This window comes from Somniosus microcephalus, chromosome 20 (assembly GCF_052327205.1).
Source record: "Somniosus microcephalus isolate GS21.2 chromosome 20, FLI_Smic_1.0, whole genome shotgun sequence".
NCBI classification, from domain to species: domain Eukaryota; kingdom Metazoa; phylum Chordata; class Chondrichthyes; order Squaliformes; family Somniosidae; genus Somniosus; species Somniosus microcephalus.
The window spans coordinates 65869359-65892775 of NC_141006.1; the positions used below are offsets into that span (position 1 = coordinate 65869359).

Below are 23417 nucleotides of genomic sequence, written 5' to 3' on the forward strand. Positions count from 1 at the left end.
AAACAATTACAGGAAACTCTTTGGTATCCGGCACCGGTGTGTTGCCGGTTGATCAAAAATTCCGGATGACGGAGAGGGTTATCTACTGAGGCTATTTTAGACAAAGAAAAATTTAAAAATCAAGAAATGTGCAGTTTACAGTCATTGGGTACTCACCTACAGTTGTGTTAAATGGATGGTGGAAGATGCTTGATTAAGTACAGTATTGCCAGTTGAGGGTAATGCAATGCAATGACTACCAGCAGCGTGGGAGACACACAGTACCCCTGTAAAATGGCGGATCAGAAGAGACTACCGGCAGCGCGGGAGAGTCAGACTCGTGTTATTGAGGTGTTCAGACTTCCGACAGCGCCAAGAAGCAGAGTAGTGGCAGTTTGGAGAACTATCCCCACTGACTAACTCGGCCACCGCAGGAGACTCGGACTCTGACTCGGCAACATTGCCGGTTACTGAGGTGTTGTTTTCGGAGTGAGAATTTTGCCGGTTAATAGAGAATTCCAGATATTTAGGTGCCGTTTAAACAAGAGTTTCCTGTATTTGGCTTTTCCCTTTTCAGATGCTAAGGGACCTGCTACGTATTATCAGCATTTACTGTTATAACAAGGACCGAAAGGCAAATATACATGAAAGATAAACAGATTACAATAGAACAGAAATGAATACTAAGGGGGTGATTTTCATTCAGAAGTCTGGACTACAACTTTCGGGGTTGTAGTCCTGCCTCCATCGAGATGCGGCCAATCCACGCAATTTTAACTTGATTGACCTTGTTGAGCCCGCCCAGCGGGCTCAGCAGGCCAATTAAGGGCCATCCGGCAACAGGTGACATCACAGACTAAAATTTCATCTGTCAAGACGTTTTGACAAATAAAATATCAGTGTTTCACAGCTGTTTGAAGCTGTCAAACACTGGCAGTCTTACTTCTAACTTGAGTCCTTCTACACAGACTCAGTTAGAAATCTCACCGGCACAGAAAGCTGCAGGCTGTCACTTTTGACAGATCGCAGCCATTCTGCTTTCTGTGCCAGTTAGATGATGGACTTCCGAAACCTAAAGGAAGGAAGGCTGTAAAGGTAAGTACAGGTAATTTAAACTTCTTACCCATCACTCACCTGAACACCGACATCTCGACCCCTCCAAGTCCTTCAACCCGACGGCCCGACTCCTCTAACTTGGCGTGGTTTGGAGCCGTCGGGAATCCCACACTTCAAGCTTTAAAATAGGGATTAGGCTAAAAACTGCCTGTTAACTACCTGTTAACAGGCAGTTAATTGGCACTAATCCCTTCCCACCTCAGGTCGGCAGGTCCCCACCTCCTTTGAAACTTACATGGAGGCGGGTTGGGGGCGGGATGGTGTCGAGACCCCCGAATTCGGGAATTTAACCCCCCGCACGCCTCCAATCCCAACTCCACGGGTCAATGAAAATCAACCCCTAAGAATTTTAGCAATAGCTAAAGAATGTTATTCAGAAAGCCCTAGTAAAAATGGTAAAGCCAAGAACAGGTTGCCTTCTCAGTGCATAGGGCAAGGGAATAAGAATAGTTTTATACTGCCATATCTGGAAGTCTTGCCGTGTAATCTCCTCCGCTCACAAGACTTCTGTGGTTTAGAGCCACTTTCAAATCTAGGAAATGGTCGAGCTGTAGGAGTTACAAGTGACAAATCAGCAAAAAATCTTCTGCTCAAATACACACAAAATTAAGAATTTGCAACTGGATGTCAACCCCTCCTCTAGCTCATGGTAAATTGTAATCCTTGGCCACGGCTCATGGTGAATTGACCTCCTCGGGCCACGGCTCACGGCCAACCGGCCTCCTCGGGCCCGGCTCACGGCCAACCGGCCTCCTCGGGCCCGGCTCACGGCCAGCCGACCTCCTTGGGCCCGGCTCACGGCCAGCCGACCTCCTCGGGCCATGGCTTACGGCCAGCCTACCTCCTCGGACCACGGCTCACGGCGAGCTGACCTCCTTAGCCACGGCTCACGGCCAGCCGACCTCCTCGGGCCACGGCTCACGGCCAGCCGACCTCCTCGGGCCACGGCTCACGGCCAGCCGACCTCCTCGGGCCACGGCTCACGGCCAGCCGACCTCCTCGGGCCACGGCTCACGGCCAGCCGACCTCCTCGGGCCACGGCTCACGGCCAGCCGACCTCCTCGGGCCACGGCTCACGGCCAGCCGACCTCCTCGGGCCACGGCTCACGGCCAGCCGACCTCCTCGGGCCACGGCTCACGGCCAGCCGACCTCCTCGGGCCACGGCTCACGGCCAGCCGACCTCCTCGGGCCACGGCTCACCCGACCTCCTCGGGCCTGGCTCACGGCGAGCCGACCTCCTTGGCCATGGCTCACGGCGAGCTGACCTCCTTGGGCCCGGCTCACGGCGAGTCCCGCTCCTCGGGCCTGGCTCACGGCGAGCCGATCTCCTCGGGCCTGGCTCACGGCGAGCCGATCTCCTCGGGCCTGGCTCACGGCGTGCCGACCTCCTCGGGCACGGCCTCATGGCGAGCCGATCCCCTCCGGCCTGGCTTACGGCGCGCCGACCTCCTCGGGCCTGGCTCACGGCGAGCAGATCTCCTCGGGCCAGGCTCGCCAACCTCCTCGGGCACGGCCTCATGGCGAGCCGATCCCCTCCGGCCTGGCTCATGGCGCGCCACGCTCCTCGGACCTGGCTCACGGCGAGTCGCTCTCCTCGGACCTGGCTCACGGCGAGCCGACCTCCTCGGGCACGGCCTCACGGCGAGCCGATCCCCTCCGGCCTGGCTCACGGCGCGCCGCGCTCCTCGGGCCTGGCTCACGGCGAGCCGCTCTCCTCGGGCACGGTTCACGGCGCGCCGACCTCCTCGTGCACGGCCGCATGGCGAGCCGATCCCCTCCGGCCTGGTTCACGGCGCGCCGCTCTCCTCGGGCCTGGCTCACGGCGAGCCGCTCTCCTCGGGCCTGGCTCACGGCGAGCCGCTCTCCTCGGGCCTGGCTCACGGCGAGTCGCTCTCCTCGGGCACGGCTCACGGCGCGCCGACCTCCTCGTGCACGGCCTCACGGCGAGCCGATCTCCTCCGGCCTGGTTCACGGCGCGCCGACCTCCTCGGGCCTGGCTCACGGCGAGCCGACCTCCTCGGGCCTGGCTCACGGCGCGCCGACCTCCTCGGGCACAGCCTCACGGCGAGCCAGTCCCCTCCGGCCTGGCTCACGGCGCGCCGACCTCCTCGGGCCTGGCTCACGGCGCGCCGACCTCCTCGGGCCTGGCTCACGGCGAGCAGATATCCTCGGGCGCGGCGAGCCGACCTCCTCGGGCACGGGCTCGCGGCGAGCCGACCTCCTCGGGCACGGGCTCGCGGCGAGCCGACCTCCTCGGGCACGGGCTCGCGGCGAGCCGACCTCCTCGGGCACGGGCTCGCGGCGAGCCGACCTCCTCGGGCACGGGCTCGCGGCGAGCCGACCTCCTCGGGCACGGGCTCGCGGCGAGCCGACCTCCTCGGGCACGGGCTCGCGGCGAGCCGACCTCCTCGGGCACGGGCTCGCGGCGAGCCGACCTCCTCGGGCACGGGCTCGCGGCGAGCCGACCTCCTCGGGCACGGGCTCGCGGCGAGCCGACCTCCTCGGGCACGGGCTCGCGGCGAGCCGACCTCCTCGGGCACGGGCTCGCGGCGAGCCGACCTCCTCGGGCACGGGCTCGCGGCGAGCCGACCTCCTCGGGCACGGGCTCGCGGCGAGCCGACCTCCTCGGGCACGGGCTCGCGGCGAGCCGACCTCCTCGGGCACGGGCTCGCGGCGAGCCGACCTCCTCGGGCACGGGCTCGCGGCGAGCCGACCTCCTCGGGCACGGGCTCGCGGCGAGCCGACCTCCTCGGGCACGGGCTCGCGGCGAGCCGACCTCCTCGGGCACGGGCTCGCGGCGAGCCGACCTCCTCGGGCACGGGCTCGCGGCGAGCCGACCTCCTCGGGCACGGGCTCGCGGCGAGCCGACCTCCTCGGGCACGGGCTCGCGGCGAGCCGACCTCCTCGGGCACGGGCTCGCGGCGAGCCGACCTCCTCGGGCACGGGCTCGCGGCGAGCCGACCTCCTCGGGCACGGGCTCGCGGCGAGCCGACCTCCTCGGGCACGGGCTCGCGGCGAGCCGACCTCCTCGGGCACGGGCTCGCGGCGAGCCGACCTCCTCGGGCACGGGCTCGCGGCGAGCCGACCTCCTCGGGCACGGGCTCGCGGCGAGCCGACCTCCTCGGGCACGGGCTCGCGGCGAGCCGACCTCCTCGGGCACGGGCTCGCGGCGAGCCGACCTCCTCGGGCCTGGCTCAAGGAAAGTTGATCTCCTCTGGTATTGCTCAAATAGGAGTCGCTTTCTTCTGGCATTGCTCAAGGTGAATCACAGAATATGGGAGAAATTTGCAGGAGGTAGTTAAGTAACTGGATAGTGAGAAGAAGTTTTCTGAGCGGTTCCTGGAAGTCTGAGCTAATCAGAAAAACATGACAGTTCTTGGAGCTACAGAAACATACATTATAATTAGATTGATGAATTACCTTTAAATTGCTGCCTGGCAGTGTAGCAATTCCATCCTTCCATTCCATTGCACTAAGCAGGTCGAAGTCCTGTCCTGCCATAGCATTCACATTTTCCTCTCCTCTTGTACCTTGTTCCATTGTATTGTGTTGTGTTGATTTACTGTAATAAAAATGCCAATGCACGTGTTAATGCCTAGATAAGGAATGAAATCTGAACATTTTCTTCTTTTGCTCCTTCATTAGAACAACTTGTATTTATATAGTGACTTTAACATAGTAAATGTCCTAAGTACAGGAAACTCTCATTTAAACGGCACCTAAATATCCGGAATTCTCTAATAACCGGCAAAATTCATACTCCGAAAACAACACCTCAATAACCAGAAATGTTGCCGAGTCCGAGTCTCCCGCGGTGGCCGAGTTAGTCAGTGGGGGTAGTTCTCCAAACTGCCACTACTCGGCTTCTTGGCGCTGTCGGAAGTCCGAACACCTCAATAACAGGAGTCTGACTCTCCCGTGCTGTATACAGTCGTTTACTGTATAAGTTTTGTTTTACTGTTAAGTAATTAAAGAGTTATGGATTACCTTCAACTGGCAGTACTGTACTTAAATCAAGCATCTTCCACCATCCATTTAAGACAACATTCTGTAGGCGAGTACCCAATTACTGTATACTGCACATTTCTTGATTTTTTTTATTTTTGTTTGTTAAAAATAGCCTCAGTAGATAACTCTCTCCATTATCCGGAATTTTTAATCAACCGGCAACATCTCGGTCCCATCAGTGCTGGATACCAAAGTTTCCTGCAGCTTCACAGGAGCGATATCAGACAAACGTTGACACCAAGCCACATAAGGAGATATTAGTACAGATGACCGAAAGCTTGGTCAAAGAGGTAGGTTTTAAGGAGGAGAGCAAGGTAGCAAGGCGGAGAGGTTTAGGGAGGGAATTCCAGAGCTCAGGGCCAGGCAGCTGAAGGCACGGCCACCAATGGTGGAGCGATTAAAATCAGGGTTGCGCAAGAGGCCAGAATTGGAGAAGCGCAGAGATCTCGGAGGGTTGAAGGGCTGGAGGAGGTTACTGAGATTGGGAGGGGCGAGGCCATGGAGGGATAAGGGTGAGAATTTTAAAAATAGAGGCGTTGCTGGACCGAGATCCAATGCAGATCAGCGAGCACAGGGGTTATGGGTGAACGGGACTTGAAAGTTAGGATACGGGCAGCAAAGTTTTCGATGATCTCAAGTTTATCTATGTTTATAAACCCAGAAAATAAACCCAAACATGCAGGTTAAACAAAATACTAGCAGAAAAACAAAAACAATAATTATGGTTTGCACCCACTGTAATCAAAATGCAACTTGTGAGCAACCCAGCCATACATAACTTGGATGCACAACTAACAGGGCATTCAATTAGCTTCACAGCACTTTCTTTTGGTGGGGAGCGGGGGGGGGGGGGGGGGGGGAAGCATGGGGTTAATAGATGGGAAGCGGCTTAGATATTGTTACAGTTCAACAGTTTTGTCTGGTCTCCATAAGCACAGCTACTCTCCCTATGAACTGAAGCCCATACTTTAGGCATGTTGTGGGATAGTGTGCCACAAGACTAATAATTACCCCCAATTACCATAAATACAAAATATTTGACTAAACTGAATACCCTCCAGGGTTCTGTATTGATACAAAGACATTAGGGCACGAGTAGGGTGCATTTGAACATACGAAAATACGGACAGGAAAAGACCGGCTGGTCCATCAAGCCTGTTCCAAACAGTCATGATGCAACTAAGTATCATGACTCTTAAGACAGCCACACAAATTCAGGAACTCCTGGGCATGAACCTGCATCTTAACACACTGTGAAATGAGTCACTGAACCAATGCTGTTGCCATCGGACATGTAGATTGTTATACTCGCTGTGATCTGATTAGAAACTTCACAATTCTGATCATAGAGTGGGATAAACAATCGCATCACTACAGAATGCCATTAATCTAGTCATTTTATATCCTGGTAAAAAGCCATAATTATATGCTCATTTTATTTCCTTCTGTGTTAATGTGTGAGCCTTTCCGCACCAAAAATGTATCAGCTACTCCCCCATGCCGAGTTCCCTGATCTCAGGAGCCCTGCTACACCTGACCACACGCTGCTGGATTAGGGAAAGGAAAGGCTGACCAGGGTTTCCACTCGACTGCTATCCATCACCCCTGTTTGAAAGTGCACAAGTACCAATGTCAGCTGAGCACAGTGGACCATGGCAATGGTGCACCCTGCAGCTGCTCAGCCAGCTGACACTCGCAATGACCACTCGAGTGAGGTACTAGAAGAGCTGCCAGTGTCGGTGGAACTGTACTGTAGCAGGAGCCAATGGCTCCAGGAAAGGAAGAAATAGCTGAATAAACTACACTTCTATCAGCATATAGGCCAGACTGGGTAAGAATGAAAGGTTTCAACAGAGTCCAGGAAGAATATATTCCGCTAAAAAACAAGAACAAGCTAAACACTAATGAGACACCATGGATGAATAAAGACATGAGGCAAAAATTGTGGGTAAGGAAAGGGTCATACACCAAGTACATGGACAGCAGGGGAGAGCATGACAAGGGAGAATACGAAGCGATTAGGAGAGAAGTAAAAAAAAAATTAGGAAGGCAAAGAGGCACTATGAAATGAAATTATCAAGGAACATAAAACAAAATAGTAAAATATTCTACAGGCACATAAAAAAAAAAGGAAAGTCGAAATGGGAATAGGGCTACTAAGGGATGGTCAGGATAAAATCACAGGCAGCGATAACGAAATGGTAGAAATATTAAATAATTACTTTGCTTCAGTATTTACCAGGGAGACAGATCAGGCAGACATGACAATCGGAAAACGATATTAGAAATGATATAACCGCATTTAAAATAAGAGAAATATTAAATAAACTAATCAAACTCAAAGAGGATAAAACCCCTGGTCTAGATGGATTATATCCCCACATTTTTTTTTTTTTAAATCTAGGGAAGAGATAGCAGAGGCACTATTACACATATTTAATAATTAATTAGAAAAAGGTGTAGTGCTAGAGGACTGGCGGATAGCCAACATAATAATACTTATATTTAAGAAGGGTGATAGACCATGTCCAGGGAACTTTCGACTAGGTCAGCTTAACATTGGTGGTAGGAAAAATAATGGAATCCCTACTAAAGGAAAAAATAGAACATCTAAAAACCAAAAATATAATGCATAGTCAGCATGGATGGATTTCAAAAGGGAAAGTCTTGCTTGACCAACCACACTGAATTCTTTGAAGAGGTAACAGAGAGAGTAGACAAGGGTAATGTAGTAGAAGTAATTTATCTAGATTTCCAAAAGGCCTTTGATAAGGTATCACATAATAGACTAATGAATAATGTCAAAGAATGCGGAATCAGGGGACAAGTAGCAGAATAGATAGCTAGCTGGCTTCAAGGCAGAAAGCAGAGAGTAGGGGTAAAGGGTAGCTATTCAGAGTGGCAGAAGGTGGAAAGTGGGGACCCACAAGGATTGGTGCTGGGACCAATGTTGTTCACAATTTATATTAACGATTTAGACTTTGGAATCAAAAACACAATTTCTAAATTTGCGGATGACACCAAATTTTTTGGGGGCTGGTGGGAGGGGATAGTCAATACTGAGGAGGACTGGAACTAATTACAAAACATTAATAAACTTGCAGAATGGGCATACAATTGGCAAATTTATTTCAACACAGATAAATGAGGTATTACATTTTGGTAAGAAAAGTAAGGAGGTCACATATTACTTGGAAATGAAGAATTTAAATGGTGTAGAAGATCAAAGGGATCTCGGAGTACAAATACACAGATTACTAAAAGTAGCAACACAGGTAAACAAGGCCATAAAAAAGCAAACCAAGCACACGGGTTTATTTCTAGAGTGACTGAATTGAAAAGGAGAGAAGTTATGCTAAACTTGCATCGAACCTTGGTTAGACCACACTTGGGAGTACTGTGTACAATTCTGGTCGCCATATTATAAAAAGGATATAGAGGCACTGGAGAGGGTACAGAGAATATTTACAAGGATGATACCAGAACTATGAGGCTATACCCATCAGGAAAGAATGAACAGGCTGGGTCTCTTCTCTTGAAAAGAAAAGGTTGAGGGGTGACCGAATAGAGGTCTTTAAAATTATGAAAAGTTTTGATAGAGAGAGAGAGAGTTTTCACTTGTGGGGAAGAGCAAAACTAGAGGCCATCAATATAAGATAGTCACCAAGAAATCAAATAGGGAATTCAAAAAAAACTTTACCCAGAGAGTGGTGAGAATGTGGAACTCGCTGTATATCTTATGTAATCCTACGTGTCCTTCCCAAAAGGACATTCATGAAAAAGTTGGGTTTTTACAACAATCCGACAGCTTCACTTTTATTGATAGCAGGTGGGATTTCAACTCACGTTCTCTGGATTGTTAGTCATATTACATAGAATTAAGAGCACAGAAACAGGTCTGTGCTCCACACGAGCCTCCTCCCACCCTACTTCATCTAACCATATCAGCATATCCTTCTATTTTTTTTGTCTTATTACACTCCTGTGCAGCGCCTTGGGACGTTTTACTACGTTAAAGGTGCTATATAAATACAAGTTGTTGTTGTTGTTATTCCTTTCTCCCCGATGTACTTACCCAGCTTCCCCTTAAATACATCTATGCTATTTGCCTCAAACACTCCAGTTGGTAGCAAATTCCACATTGTCCCAGGAATGCTGACAATCAGTTCAGTAACATAAACCACTACACCACTATTTGTATACATCTTCACTGAGCAAAACAAATCAGCCACACAACAGTGCACTGTGGCAACTCACACCCCTAAGCAGCACTAAATTATATTATCACACTACAAATGCATAGCCTATCCACTGTTGTCAGAGAACTCATTTACATTTTCAGCAAACTATCTTTAAATTTCTCAACCATATGCTTTACTGGCAATGAACGTGGTTACTAATTCAGAGTTTGAAATTGCCTCACTCTTTGCCCCCACCCCCAATTACCCGAATATAAAACCCCCCACAAAACACAATTACCCAGTTTGAGTGAGAGCATGTGGAGGAAGAATGATGTGATATCCACTTAAAACCACTGGACCACTAGAAGAAATGGATGTCTCTGATCAATATTCTTCACCACCCCCACCATGGCAACTAAACACCCCTGGAATCAACACCCCAGAAGGATTCTTCCCTCCGCTCAAAGGTCCTCAGATAAATAACACTCCCTTCTCGCCTACCAATGGCAAAGAAATGGACTCCTTAGACACAAATTGTTCACCCACTTGCTTGACGGTCACTTGCTTTTAGCTGACAATTGTAGAATCCTACAAGCATAAAACTGGCCTGATAGCAAACAGTGTCACACACTCACTGAACGGACAAGAAACAAAATGCACATATATACTGTCACTTTCTTAAAAGGAAAATCCTTACAATGTATATTTATATCCCCCAGATAGTTCATGCTTCAGATCGATTCAAAAACAACACTAAACTAACAAATCGATGTCTGCAACAAACCTGTTCCTACATCTGATCTGTGGGATACATAACCCTTGATGTTGACACTGTGCACCAAAAGTAAGAAAAGAATTCTATTCTCTACAACTGATATCCCTCATAAGATACCAAACTGTCTTAAGCAAAGGAAAAATACAGTTTACATGCTTAAAAATGCATTTCTGCCTTTAGTATTTATTCACAGCTTGAGAGTCATTTAATCCTTCGCATTGGAGTTCTTCAACTTTACGTGATCAAACCATGCAGAATTTTGGTTTTACCATCATAAATCTGGGATAAAAAACAAACTGAAAGCTCAATTAAAATCCATTTCTGCTTTACCAACTAATAGTCGAAACTCTGAAAACGTGGGTATATGAAAATATTCTGAAATTGGGTTATATGTTGGGGCAGTCAAATAGGCCCTTGCTAATCATTCAAAACGACACCCGTCAATTATTCTCAATCACTGAATAAACACAATATAAAAGAGTTTCTCTACCAATACCCGACAACTGATTAAGTTAAATTATACCTTACGATGGGGTGCACATGGTCTGACTAGATCATATTGCAGCGCTGAAGAAGTGTTACTCCCGAAATATTAACTTACCATTTTCCTTTCAGATGCTGATTGACTGGTTAACCACTGAATTTTTTTGAAATTTAAGTTTTTTAACTATCAGATAACACTCGCGTACAAAATCCTCTCAGCAAGTCAATTCGCTCTAAAACAGACCTGCCAAGTGTCACTCGTTAGCAGTGACGCGTCATTTATTTCTGTTGAATCTCCCTTTATACTGCAGTGCAGAACCCGTAGCAGTGTTACACTCCTGGCTGCATACCGTTTTGTACTCTGGCAATGTGGCAAGCGCCATGCATGTGTTCTTAAATGCATATTTAAATGGCTCATGTGGAGCATCAACACCCGCATAGACCAATTGGGCCACATGGCCTGTTTCTGTGCTGTAAATAATTCTAGGTAATATTCAGAAACTCTGCTCATCAGTGGTAATTTTTTTTAATGTTAGCACAGATTTGATTATCCTATTGCCTCTTTATTACTAACTTTTAAACATAAAAAAGATAATAAACATAAAAGTTTAAAAACAGGTTTTTTTCTCCAGTTGCTATTATAGTGCAGCTGATGTGAAGCCCAAGCAATGCAAGGCCACCTCACCCAGGAGGTCTTGGAATGTTTGCCACAATTTGCAATCCACTCAGATGAGCAACCTCAAATGGGAGTTAAACTACAGTTTATTATTATTGTCATTGTTAGTGCACAAGTGCAGTACAACGAAATGTAAGCTTGCGGCTCCCGAGAGTGTACATTTTGATTAAGACATTTAACATACATTTGGCTTGTAACATAAACATAATAAAGTGCATTGACAGATGTGCAGGCTTTATATCGCAAAATTACTTTAAACGTTAATCCCTGCGTTAAAAAGCGCATAGGGGATTAAGTAGGCATGCATTAAGCATCCACACAGGAACATGATATATATTTGAACACCTCGATTTTAAAATTCTCATCCTGGTTTTCAAATCCCTCTACGGCCTCGCCCCTCCCTATCTCTGTAATCTCCTCCAGCTCTACAACCCTCCATGATCTCTGTACGCCTGCAATTCTGGCCTCTCGCGCATCCCCGATTTTCATCGTTCCACCATTGGTGCGCATGCCTAGGCCCTAAGCTCTAGAATTTCCTCCCTAAACCTCTCAGCCACTCTACCTCTCCTCCTTTAAGACGTTCCTTAAAATCTACCTCCTTGACCAAGCTTTTGGTCATCTGCCCTAGTATATCTCCTTATGTGGTTCGGTGTCAAATTTTGTTTGCTAACATGTTGGGACATTTTACTACATTAAAAAAGTGCTATATAAATGCAAGTTATCATCACCTATGTCACTCTTGCTGGTTCAGGGATGCTACTCATCCCAGGGAGAGCAGACTAAAAAGTTTATTAATTCAAATGTATACTAATTTGTGTTGTACCCCCCAAGCACAAATGAAGCATTTATCTGTAACCCTATTTAATACCGTAACACAAGCGCACGGGGACAGAAGGAATAGGATCTAAATCAGCTCCCATATCCTGGAAGCCACTGAAACATTGACCTGGCCACAGGGAGTCGCTCTTGACACATTTCATTCACCCTTCCTGATTTACTGATCAGAAGAATACAAGTCCGCAGTTAAAACAATTCATCTCATGCAAACACACAACTCAAATTATACATGCACTGTCCGACTGATCAATGCATTGTGCCGAGCTAGACACTGAAATATCAAAAAGGCTTTTTTTTTTTAAATCACGTTCAACAAAAAAAATCGATCTAATATATACATCACCCCCAAAAAAAGTTTCCTACGCTTTCACCATTAGCGAGAAAATAACAGTTTTAACAATTGCAATGCATTTATCAATATGCATGGTCTTATACAGTTAAAGCATCGGAAGAAAAAAAGAAAGTAAATCATAAGTCTTCCGGCCTGCAAGAATAATTTTATATGAAGAAATGCAGCAAGCGCGGGCATATTAAGCTTTCGATAAGTGCGGATAGAATTGCTGCTCGGTTCATCTTTTCCGGATTGCGGGTTTTACATTATCGTTAAAAGCGAAAGAAACCTCTTTTCTGATGTAATTATTTAGTTGGGTTTAGACTTGTCACAAAATGGCGGAACCAACAAGGCCTAAAACACGTTGAGACTGAATTTACAAACCTTTCATTTCACTTAAATAGAATTCTTTGAGAATCGACAACCCGGCAGCTGAGACTTCAAAAAACATCCCAAACTCAAGACCAACAACCCCCTGCATCGCCATTAAAGAAATTCTCCTCATCCTTACTTTTTTTTTAAAAAAAATAAAAAATTACCCCCGGCTTTGAAAATTATTTATTTTAAGCGACTTTTTTCAAATTCAAAAAATCAATTCCAATAAAAGTTCCAGCAGGAAAACTCTTACTGCTTCATTTTTATGAATTTGAGGGAACCCTTTAAGCTGGAGAAAAAGAAGATTAATAATTTCTTCAACAGCCTTTAAAAGACGTAAAAGTCGGTATTAGTTGCAATAATTTAAAATGGTTAAAAGTCGGAAAGAGGAGGAAAACTTCGCACAAAGTGTAAAACAAAGGCTGTTGCAGCGCCCTGACCGTAAAAGAAAGTCGGGGAGAGCGAAATATTATATTTTTTCCACATTTATAATCAACGCACCTTCGCTTCTTCCCAACAAAATTGTCTGTTGTCAGTGTGTGGCTCCGGCAGCGCGCATGCTCCAGAGGTGAGAGCAAACTGCAGCGAAACTTTCTCTAACATTGTCTGTAACAGCCCCTCGTGCAGAGTGCAAGAAAATCCTCGCTCAATACATGGTTGCATTTTTTTTTGTGCTTATATAATTGAGGGAAAATTCTGAGCCCATTTAACTGGGATTTTTTTTTGTTGTTGCAGGGGTTGCCTGTTTTTTTTTATTATTGACGGCCCTTTTCCCCTCAGACACGTGAGATCAGATGATGCGAGTTGTTGGAAACTTTTTTTTTAAATACTGTAGCCGGTTTCGACTTTGTTCCTAACATGTGATTGTTGTAGATCTCCCTCTTGGGTGTTGTTTAGAAAAAAAAAGGATGGGTGGGGAGTGAAATAAGGGAATTCGAGAATGAAATTTTGCCAAATGAAATGTGTCGTTTTAATTTCGCTCCCCAGCGAGTTATTCCGCACAAACTTTTGAAAATGGGAGCTGCTAATTAAAAAAGTACCCCGTATCTTAAAGGTGGCATAAATGGTCGAATCTGGTCGATCCTGTGATATAAAACTGCCGTGGCATTTGCGGAACATACAGCATAACATTGAGCCAACCACTTGGATTTAAAGCTGCATGACCTTCACAGATAAATATGTATATTCACGAGTAGTTCGAAAACAGTGAAAACATTATCTTCGTTTTGAAATTGTACGATTTAAAACACGAATATAAATATATAAAGGTGATTCCTGTTTTGATTATACAGGAATTGCTGCAAACTTTATGCACAGCATCTCTCCTAAGTAGGTTAGAAACATTTGGACTTTTTAGAAGGAGGCACATTGAGGGAGAGATATAATCCTGAGCACTGTATCAAGTTAAACCACGACTGACAGACACGAGGATACAGGCAGAAACTGGTCAATGCAAGTTCAGGACTGGTGCAAAGACTGGTTGATTTTGGGGAATGGGTAAAGTTGTGAAGCCAAAAACTCTGGAGTCACTGGTTTCTATGGAAGGATGAGCTAGGTTGTCCAAATGGCTCCCTTCCCTTATACATAGTGTCTCAAAGAGGAGTATGATTGATCAATCAACATATCAAATACAATTTAAAATCTCATATCTTCAAAGCAAAACCAGCTGTGTTTTAAAAAAAAACAAATCTATGTTTTTCAGCTCATTTTAATAAGGACTGGTGAAATGAAACAAATACAGTTCGTGCAATCATACAGATTTAAAATGTATACATTTTAGGTATGTCAACTGACTCCATATTTGAAAAACAAGGTACTAACATACGCTAGTCAATGACTAATAGTTTGCACTAGCCCTAGTAACAAAACCTCAGCTCAGTTCCCAAACACATGGCAAATCAGTAAGGAACACTTGAATTTGAAGGTTTGATGAGGTCCAAAAGGCTTAAAGGCAGGACTGATCCATTGCTGCTTCTAGTCCGATGCATTCTATCGAAACACTTCACAGAGGAAAACAAAGACTTGCATTCATATAGTGCCTTATCAGGTCTCTCTGAAACACCTCTCATAGCTCTTCACATATAATGAATATTTTGAAGTGGGCTCACTGTTATTGCATAGGGAAACACAACATCTAATTTGCAGACGGTAAGATTTCAAAAACAGCAATTGGACGAATAGCTAGTCAATCTGTTTTTGGTGGTGTTGATTGAAGAAAGGATGTTGGCCAGGACACAAGGAGGACTTCCTGTTCATCTTTGAATAGTGCCATAAGACCCTTAATGCCCACCTGAATCACAGAGTCTTGGGTGTGGAGTGTTGCTTCCTTGTGGGCAGACAGTTAAACACCAGCATTCGTATTCTTGTACAACTGATAATTCGTACAAGAATGAAAGCCTTGAATTCCAGTATATTTATCTTGTACAGAAGGGGGAAAATTCACAGTTAATTTTGATACATCATGACTTGTGCCTGCTTTGTGGCTTTGACTTAAGGATTCACTTTTTGAATCATTCTTGTTCTGGAATACTGGGTTACAGGAGTCCCACAGTGGAAATTATTAGGGTCAGAGGTAGAAGATCTGGGTCAGATAGAGAGAAAGTCTTCTTGCTTTCTGATTTTTTTCTCATAGATTGTACTAGATACAAGTGCTTACCTAAACCCTTTACACAGCTAAGCAAGAAGTTTAATTTGGAGAGATAGCTTCTACATGTTTCTCCAGATCATATATTCTATTGCCCAGGAGATAGTTAAGAATATAGATCAATCACAATAAAATAATTTTGACTATTATAGTGAACAAATATATCTACAATCGGCCACAAGATAACAAGGCATGATCTGACTCTGAGTCAAAACTGCTCGCTAATCCAGGATCATCCTGGAATACAAAGATAACCAACAGCTTCTTTTCTCTACTGCAAACCGTCTTCTTAAACCCCTCTCCCCTGTCTCCTCCAGCCTCACCTCCAACAACAAGTGCGAGGAGCACATGGACGTCTTTGTCTCTAAGATTGAGACCATCTGTTCAGCTGCCTCTGCTGCTTCCCTCCCTTCCCCTAGCCCAATTGGCCAAACTTCCTCTAAGGTTCCCCCCTGTCCTAGCCCTGAACTCGCTTCTTTCTCTCGTTTCTCTCCTATCTCCCCTCATGCCCTCTCCGAGCACATCTTGTCCAAGAGACCCACCTACTGCTCCCGTAACCCTATTCCTACTAAACTGCTGACCACCCAACTTCCCTTCTTGGCTCCCATGTTATCAAATATTGTTAACGGTTCACTCTCTTCAGGTACTATCCCCCTCTCCTTCAAATCTGCTGTTATCACCCTTCTCCTCAAAAAAGCAACCCTTGACCCTCTCCGTCCTTGCAAACTATCGCCCCATCTCCAACCTTCCCTTCCTCTCCAAAGTCCTTGAATGTGCTGTCGCCCCCCAAATCCGTGCCCATCTTTCCCGGAACTCCCTCCAATCAGGTTTCCGCCCCTGCCACAGTACCAAAACAGCTCTTATCAAAGTCACAAATAACATCCTTTGTGACTGTGACCATGGTAAACTCATCCTTCTCGACCTGTCTGCAGCCTTTGACACGGTTGACCACTTCATCCTCCACCAACGCCTCTCTACCATCATCCAGCTGAGTGGAACTGCACTCGCCTGGTTTTATCCTTATCTACCCAGTTGTAGCCAGAGAATCACCTGCAATGGCTTCTCTTCCCGCTCCCCCAAGAATCTATCCTTGGCTCCCTCCTATTTCTCATCCACATACTGCCACTCGGTGACATCATCCAAAAACACAGCGTCAGTTTCCACATGTACGCTGATGACACCCAACTCTACCTCACCACCATGTCTTTCGACCCCTCCACTGTCTCGAAATTGTCACACTGCTTGTCCGACATCGAGTACTAGATGAGCAGATATTTACACCAATTAAATATTGGGAAGGCTGAAGCCATTGTCCTCGGTTCCCACCAGAAACTCCGTTCCCTAGCCATCGACTCCATCACTCTCCCTGACATCTGTCTGAGACTGAACCAGACTGTTCGCAACCTTGGTGCCATATTTGACCCCAAGATGAGCTTCCAACCACATATCTCCGCTATCACAAAGACCGCCTATTTCCACCTCCATAACATTACCCAACTCCTCCCCTGCCTCAGCTCATCTGCTGCTGAAACCCTCATCCATGCTTTTGTTACCTCTAGACTTATCTATTCCAACGCACTCCTGGCTGGCTGCCCACATTCCACCCTACGTAAACTTGAGGACATCCAAAACTCGGCTGCCCGTGTCCTAACACGCACCAAGTCTCGTTCACCCATCACCCCTGTGCTCGCTGAGCTACATTGGCTCCCAGTTAAGCAACATCACGATTTTAAAATTCTCATCCTTGTTTTCAAATCCCTCCATGGCCTCAAGCACTCAGAGGTCATGTATCCCACAGACCAGATGTAGGAACAGGTTTGTTGCAGACATTGATTTGTTAGTTTAGTGTTGTTTTTGAATCAATCTGCAGCATGAACTATCTGGGGGACATTGTAAGGATTTCCCTTTTAAGAAAGTGACAGTATATATGTACATTTTGTTTCTTGACCGTTCAGTGAGTGTGTGACACTGTTTTGCTATCAGGCCAGTTTTATGCTTGTAGGGTTCTACAATTGTCAGCTAAAAGCAAGTGACTGTCAAGCAAGTGGGTGCACAATTTGTGTCTAAGGAGTCCATTTCTTTGCCATTGGTAGGCGAGAAGGGAGTGTTATTTATCTGAGGACCTTGAGCGGAGGGAAGAATCCTTCTGGGGTGTTGATTCCAGGGGTGTTTAGTTGCCAGGGTGGGGGTGGTGAAGAATATCGATCAGATACATCCATTTCTTATAGTGGTCCAGTGATTTTAAGTGGATATCACATTCTTCCTCCACACACTCTCACTCAAACTGGGTAATTGTGTTTTGTGGGGGGTTTTATATTCGGGTAATTGGGGGTGGGGGCAAAGAGAGTGAGGCAATTTCAAACACTGAATTAGTAAACACGTTCATTGCCAGTAAAGCATATGATTGAGAAATTTAAAAATAGTTTGATGAAAATGTAAATGAGTTCTCTGACAACAATGGATCGGCTATGCATTTGTAGTGTGATAATATAATTCAGTGCTGCTTAGGGGTGTGAGTTGCCACAGTGCACTGTTGTGTGGCTGATTTGTTTTGCTCAGTGAAGATGTATACAAATAGTGGTGTAGTGGTTATGTTACTGGACTGATAATCCCAGGAATGCTGACAATGTGGAATTTGCTACCAACTGGAGTGTTTGAGGCGAATAGCATAGATGTATTTAAGGGGAAGCTGGGTAAGTACATCGGGGAGAAAGGAACAACAACTTGTATTTATATAGCGCCTTTAACATAGTAAAACGTCCCAAGGCACTGCACAGGAGTATTATAAGACTAAAAAATAGAAAGATATGCTGATACGGTTAGATGAAGTAGGGTGGGAGGAGGCTCGTGTGGAGCACAGACCTGTTTCTGTGCTCTTAATTCTATGTAATATGACTAACAATCCAGAGAACGTGAGTTGAAATCCCACCTGCTATCAGTAAAAGTGAAGCTGTCGGATTGTTGTAAAAACCCAACTTTTTCATGAATGTCCTTTCGGGAAGGACACATAGGATTACATAAGCTATACAGCGAGTTCCACATTCTCGCCACTCTCTGGGTAAAGAAGTTTCTTTTGAATCCCTATTTGTTTTTTTGGTGACTATCTTATATTGATGGCCTCTAATTTTGCTTTTCCCCACAAGTGGAAACATTCTCTCTCTGTCTACACTGTCAAAACCTTTCTGGTGCAGAGTGACTGTTGGTAAACCATTTAATTGGTGCAACTAGATGGGTTGATTTAATTTAAATCCAATTAATTAAAGGGGATACTAGCATCTAAAATCGGGCAGAGGGTGTCCATAACTAACAATAAAAAATTTAATTAATTAAATAGAATGGAGCAGGTGATGTGTTACTGTTGCGAGATGTGGGAGCCGGTGAACCCCATTGAGGCTCACGGTGATTACGTCTGTGACAAGTGTCTGCTGCTACAGGAACTCCAGCTCCGTGTTGATGAGCTGGAGTCTGAGCTTCAGACACTGCGACACATCAGGGAGGGGGAGAAGTACCTGGACTCTGTGTATCAGGAGGTGGTCACACCTATGAAGTTAAGTAATTCAGATGTAGCCCATGGTCAGATACAGGACGGTGTGACTACGAGTGAGGCAGGTATGGGGATCCAGGAGGTAGAGCTGGAGGAGCCGCAGCCCTTGCTCTTGACCAACAGGTTTGAGGTTCTTACTCCCTGTGGGGACAGGAGCAGGGACTGCAGGGAGGATGAGCAACCTGGCCACAGCACCGTGGAACGGGGGGCCATTCAAGAGGGGGGAGTAAATAGAAATGCTGTAGTGGTAGGGGATAGTATTATTAGGGGGATAGATAGAGTTCTCTGCAGCCGAGAGCGAGAGTCCCGAAGGCTGTGTTGCCTACCCGGTGCCAGGGTTAAGGACATCTCCTCTGGGCTGGAAAGAAACTTGCAGTGGGAGGGGGTGGATCCAGTTGTCATGGTCCATGTTGGTACAAACGACGTAGATAGGACTAGGAAGCCGGTTCTGTTAAAGGAGTATGAGCAGCTAGGGGTCAAATTAAAAAACAGAACCTCAAGGGTAATAATCTCTACCTGAGCCACGAGCGAATTTGGCTAGGACAAATAAAATTGGAGAGTTAAATGCGTGGCTCAAAGACTGGTGTGGGAGAAATGGGTTTTGCTTCCTGGGACACTGGCACCAGTACTGGGGCAGGAGGGAGCTGTTCCGTTGGGACGGGCTTCACTTGGCCAGTGCTGGGACTAGAGTCCTGGCGGATCATATAACTAGGGCTGTAGAGAGGGCTTTAAACTAACTAGTTGGGGGGGAGGTTCCTAGAGAGCAAATAATAAAAATGACAACAGAGAAGGGCATAGACTTAGGTAGCAGTGGGGAAATTAAAAACCAGAGTGTGTCAGGAAGGGGCAGAAGGTATGGAGTAAAAGGTAAAGTAATAAAAAGGGCAAAAGCAGGAACTAAGTGTCACAAAACATATTTGAAAGTTCTCTATCTGAATGCACGTAGCATTCGTAACAAAATAGACGAGTTAATGGCACAAATAACTACATATGGGTATGATCTTGTGGCGATTACAGAAACATGGCTGCAGGGTGACAATGCCTGGGAATTAAACATACCAGGTTATTTAACGATCAGGAAGGACAGGCAGGAAGGAAGGGGAGGTGGGGTGGCTATGTTAATAAAGGAAGGAATCACTGTAATACAGAGAAATGATATTGGGTCAAAAGATCAGGATAATGAAACAGTTTGGGTGGAGGTAAGGAATAATAAGGGGAAAAAACACTAGTGGGCGTAGTCTATAGGCCTCTGAACAGTTGCAACTCTGTTGGACGGAGTATCAATCAGGAAATAGTTGAGGCTTGTAATAAGGGAACATCTATAATTATGGGGGATTTTAACTATCATATTAATTGGACAAATCAAATTGGGCAGGGCTGCCTTGAGGATGAGTTCATTGAGTGTATTAGGGATGGGTTTCTTGAGCAGTATGTAACTGAACCGACCAGGGGTCAAGCAACCTTAGATCTGGTCCTGTGTAACGAGACAGGATTAATTAAAAATGTCCTAGTAAAGGATCCCCTTGGAATGAGTGACCATAACATGGTTGAATTCCATATTCAATTAGAGGGTGAGAAGGTTGGATCTCAAACAAGCATGCTAAGCTTGAATAAAGGAGATTATGAAGGTATGAGAGTGGAATTGAGTAGAGTGGATTGGGAAAATAGATTACAGTGTAAGACGATACATGATCAGTGGTGTACATTTAAGGAGTTATTTTACAACTTACAAAAAAAATATATTCCACTGAGAAGAAAAGGGTGTAAAAGAAAAGACAGCCACCCGTGGCTAAGTAAAGAAATTAAGGATAGTATTCGACTAAAAACAAGGGCATATAAGGTAGCCAAATCTAGTGGGAGGATAGAGGATTGGGAAAACTTTAAAAGACAGCAAAAAGTAACAAAAAGATTGATTAAGAAAGGGAAGATAGATTATGAAAGTAAATTAGCAAAAAATATAAAAACAGATAGTAAGAGTTTTTATAGTTATATAAAAAGAAAAAGGGTGGCTAAAGTAAATGTTGGTCCCTTAGAGGATCAGACCGGGAAATTAATGGTGGGAAATATGGAGATGGCAAAAACATTGAATGAGTATTTTGTATCAGTCTTTACAGTAGAAGACACTAAGAATATCCCAACACTGGACAAACAGGGGGCTATAGGGGGGGAGGAGCTAAACACGATCAAAATCACTAAGGAAGTGGTACTCGGTAAAATAATGGGACTCAAGGCAGATAAATCACCTGGACCTGATGGCTTACATCCTAGGGTCTTGAGGGAAGTGGCGGTAGGGATTGTGGATGCATTGGTAATAATTTTCCAAAACTCCCTGGAATCAGCAAAGGTCCCGGCAGACTGGAAAACTGCTAATGTAACGCCCTTATTTAAAAAGGGCAGTAGACAGAAGGCTGGAAACTATAGACCGGTTAGCCTAACATCTGTGGTAGGTAAAATTTTGGATTCCATTATTAAGGAGACAGTAACAGGACATTTGGATAATCATAATTTAATAGGACAAAGTCAGCATGGTTTTATGAAGGGGAAGTCATGTTTGACAAATTTGCTGGAGTTCTTTGAGGAAGTAACATATAGGGTGGATAAAGGGGAACCAGTGGATGTAGTGTATTTAGACTTCCAAAAGGCATTTGACAAGGTGCCACACAAAAGATTATTGCTTAAGATAAAAAATCACGGGATTGGGGGTAATATTCTGGCATGGATAGAGGATTGGCTATCTAACAGAAAGCAGAGAGTTGGGATAAATGGTTCATTCTCGGACTGGCAATCAGTAACTAGTGGTGTTCCACAGGGGTCAGTGCTGTGTCCCCAACTATTTACAATCTATATTAACGATTTGGAGGAGGGGACCGAGTGTAACATATCAAAGTTTGCAGATGATATTAAGATGGGAGGGAAAGTAGTGAGTGAGGAGGACATAAAAAACCTGCAAGGGGACATAGACAGGCTAAGTAAGTGGGCAGAGATTTGGCAGATGGAATACAATACTGGAAAGTGTGAGGTTATGCACTTTGGCAGGAAAAATCGTAGAGCAAGTTATTATCTTAATGGCAAAAAACTGGAAAGTACTGAAGTACAAAGGGATCTGGGGGTCCTGGTGCACGAAACTCAAAAGGTTAGTATGCAGGTGCAGCAAGTGATTAAGAAAGCCAATGGAATGTTGGCTTTCATTGCTAGGGGGATAGAATATAAAAATAGGGAGGTATTGCTTCAGTTGTACAAGGTATTGGTGAGACTGCACCTGGAATACTGCATACAGTTTTGGTGTCCATACTTAAGAAAAGACATACTTGCTCTCGAGTCAGTACAAAGAAGGTTCACTCGGTTAATCCCGGGGATGAGGGGATGGACATATGAGGAGAGGTTGAGTAGCTTGGGACTCTACTCATTGGAGTTCAGAAGAATGAGAGGCGATCTTATTGAAACATATAAGATTGTGAAGGGGTTGGATCGGGTGGATGCGGGGAGGATGTTCCCGATGATGGGTGAAACTAGAACTAGGGGGCATAGTCTTAGAATAAGGGGCTGCTCTTTCAAAACTGAGATGAGGAGGAACTACTTCACTCAGAGGGTGGTAGGTCCATGGAATATGCTGCCCCAAAAAGCTGTAGAAGCTACATCATTACATAAATTTAAAACAGAAATAGACAGTTTCCTAGAAGTAAAGGGAATAAAGGGTTATGGGGAACGGGCAGGAATTTGGACATGAGTCTAGGTTCGGATCGGACATGGCCCTGTGGGTAGCGGAGCGGGCCCAGGGGCCATGTAGCCTGATCCTGCTCCTATTTCGTGTGTCTAATTCTGTTAGATTCAGGAGATGGTTCTGTGATAGTAGATTGGCGGTTAGGATCAGATCAGCCATGATCTTATTGAATGGCGGAGCAGGCTCGAGGGGCCGATTGGCCCACTCCTGCTCCTATTTCTTATGTTCTTATGTTCTTATAATTTTAAAGACCTCTATTAGGTCACCCCTCAGCCTTCTCTTTTCAAGAGAAAAGAGACCCAGCCTGTTCATCATTTCCTGATCGGTATACTCTTCTGGTATCATCCTTGTAAATCTTTTTTGCACACTCTCCAGTGCCTCTATATCCTTTTTATAATATGATGACCAGAATTGTACACAGTATTCCAAGTGTGGTCTAACCAAGTTCTGCAAAACTTCTCTACTCTTCAATTCAGTCCCTCTAGAAATAAACCCTAGTGCTTGGTTTGCTTTTTTAAAGCTTTGTTAACCTATGTCGCTAATTTCAGTGATTTATGTATTTGTTCTCTGAGATCACTTGGCTCCTCTACCCCACTTAGTTCATATTTTCCAAGTAATATGTGACCTCCTTATTTTAGGGGTGGAGGGGGGTTGTGGGGGGAGGGTCCCGGTGGAGAGAAATCCAGAATGCTAAAGAGAAAAGAAAAGGAAGCAGTGCAGGAAAGTGATTGGGGTAAGGATAACCA

General features: G+C 45.6%; 1 protein-coding gene across 3 annotated transcripts in view; it reads right to left on the reverse strand.

Moving 5' to 3' along the window:
* Positions 1–13505, reverse strand: part of LOC147103364 (lethal(3)malignant brain tumor-like protein 4) — a 64837-nt gene extending 51332 nt beyond the window's left edge. Inside the window, exons 1-2 of one of the 3 annotated variants that reach the window (XR_015072946.1) lie at positions 13264–13505; positions 4517–4658 (exon numbers count right to left, since the gene is read on the reverse strand). Coding sequence is in view for 2 of the 3 variants with exons in the window: in XM_085962885.1 (XP_085819011.1) it covers positions 4517–4636 (120 nt within the window). In the remaining variant the exon portion in view is untranslated. The remainder of the gene's footprint in view (positions 1–4516; positions 4659–13263) is intronic. The other 2 variants (XM_085962885.1, XM_085962883.1) reach the window with 2 other exon arrangements.
* Positions 13506–23417: the final 9912 nt, after the last annotated feature.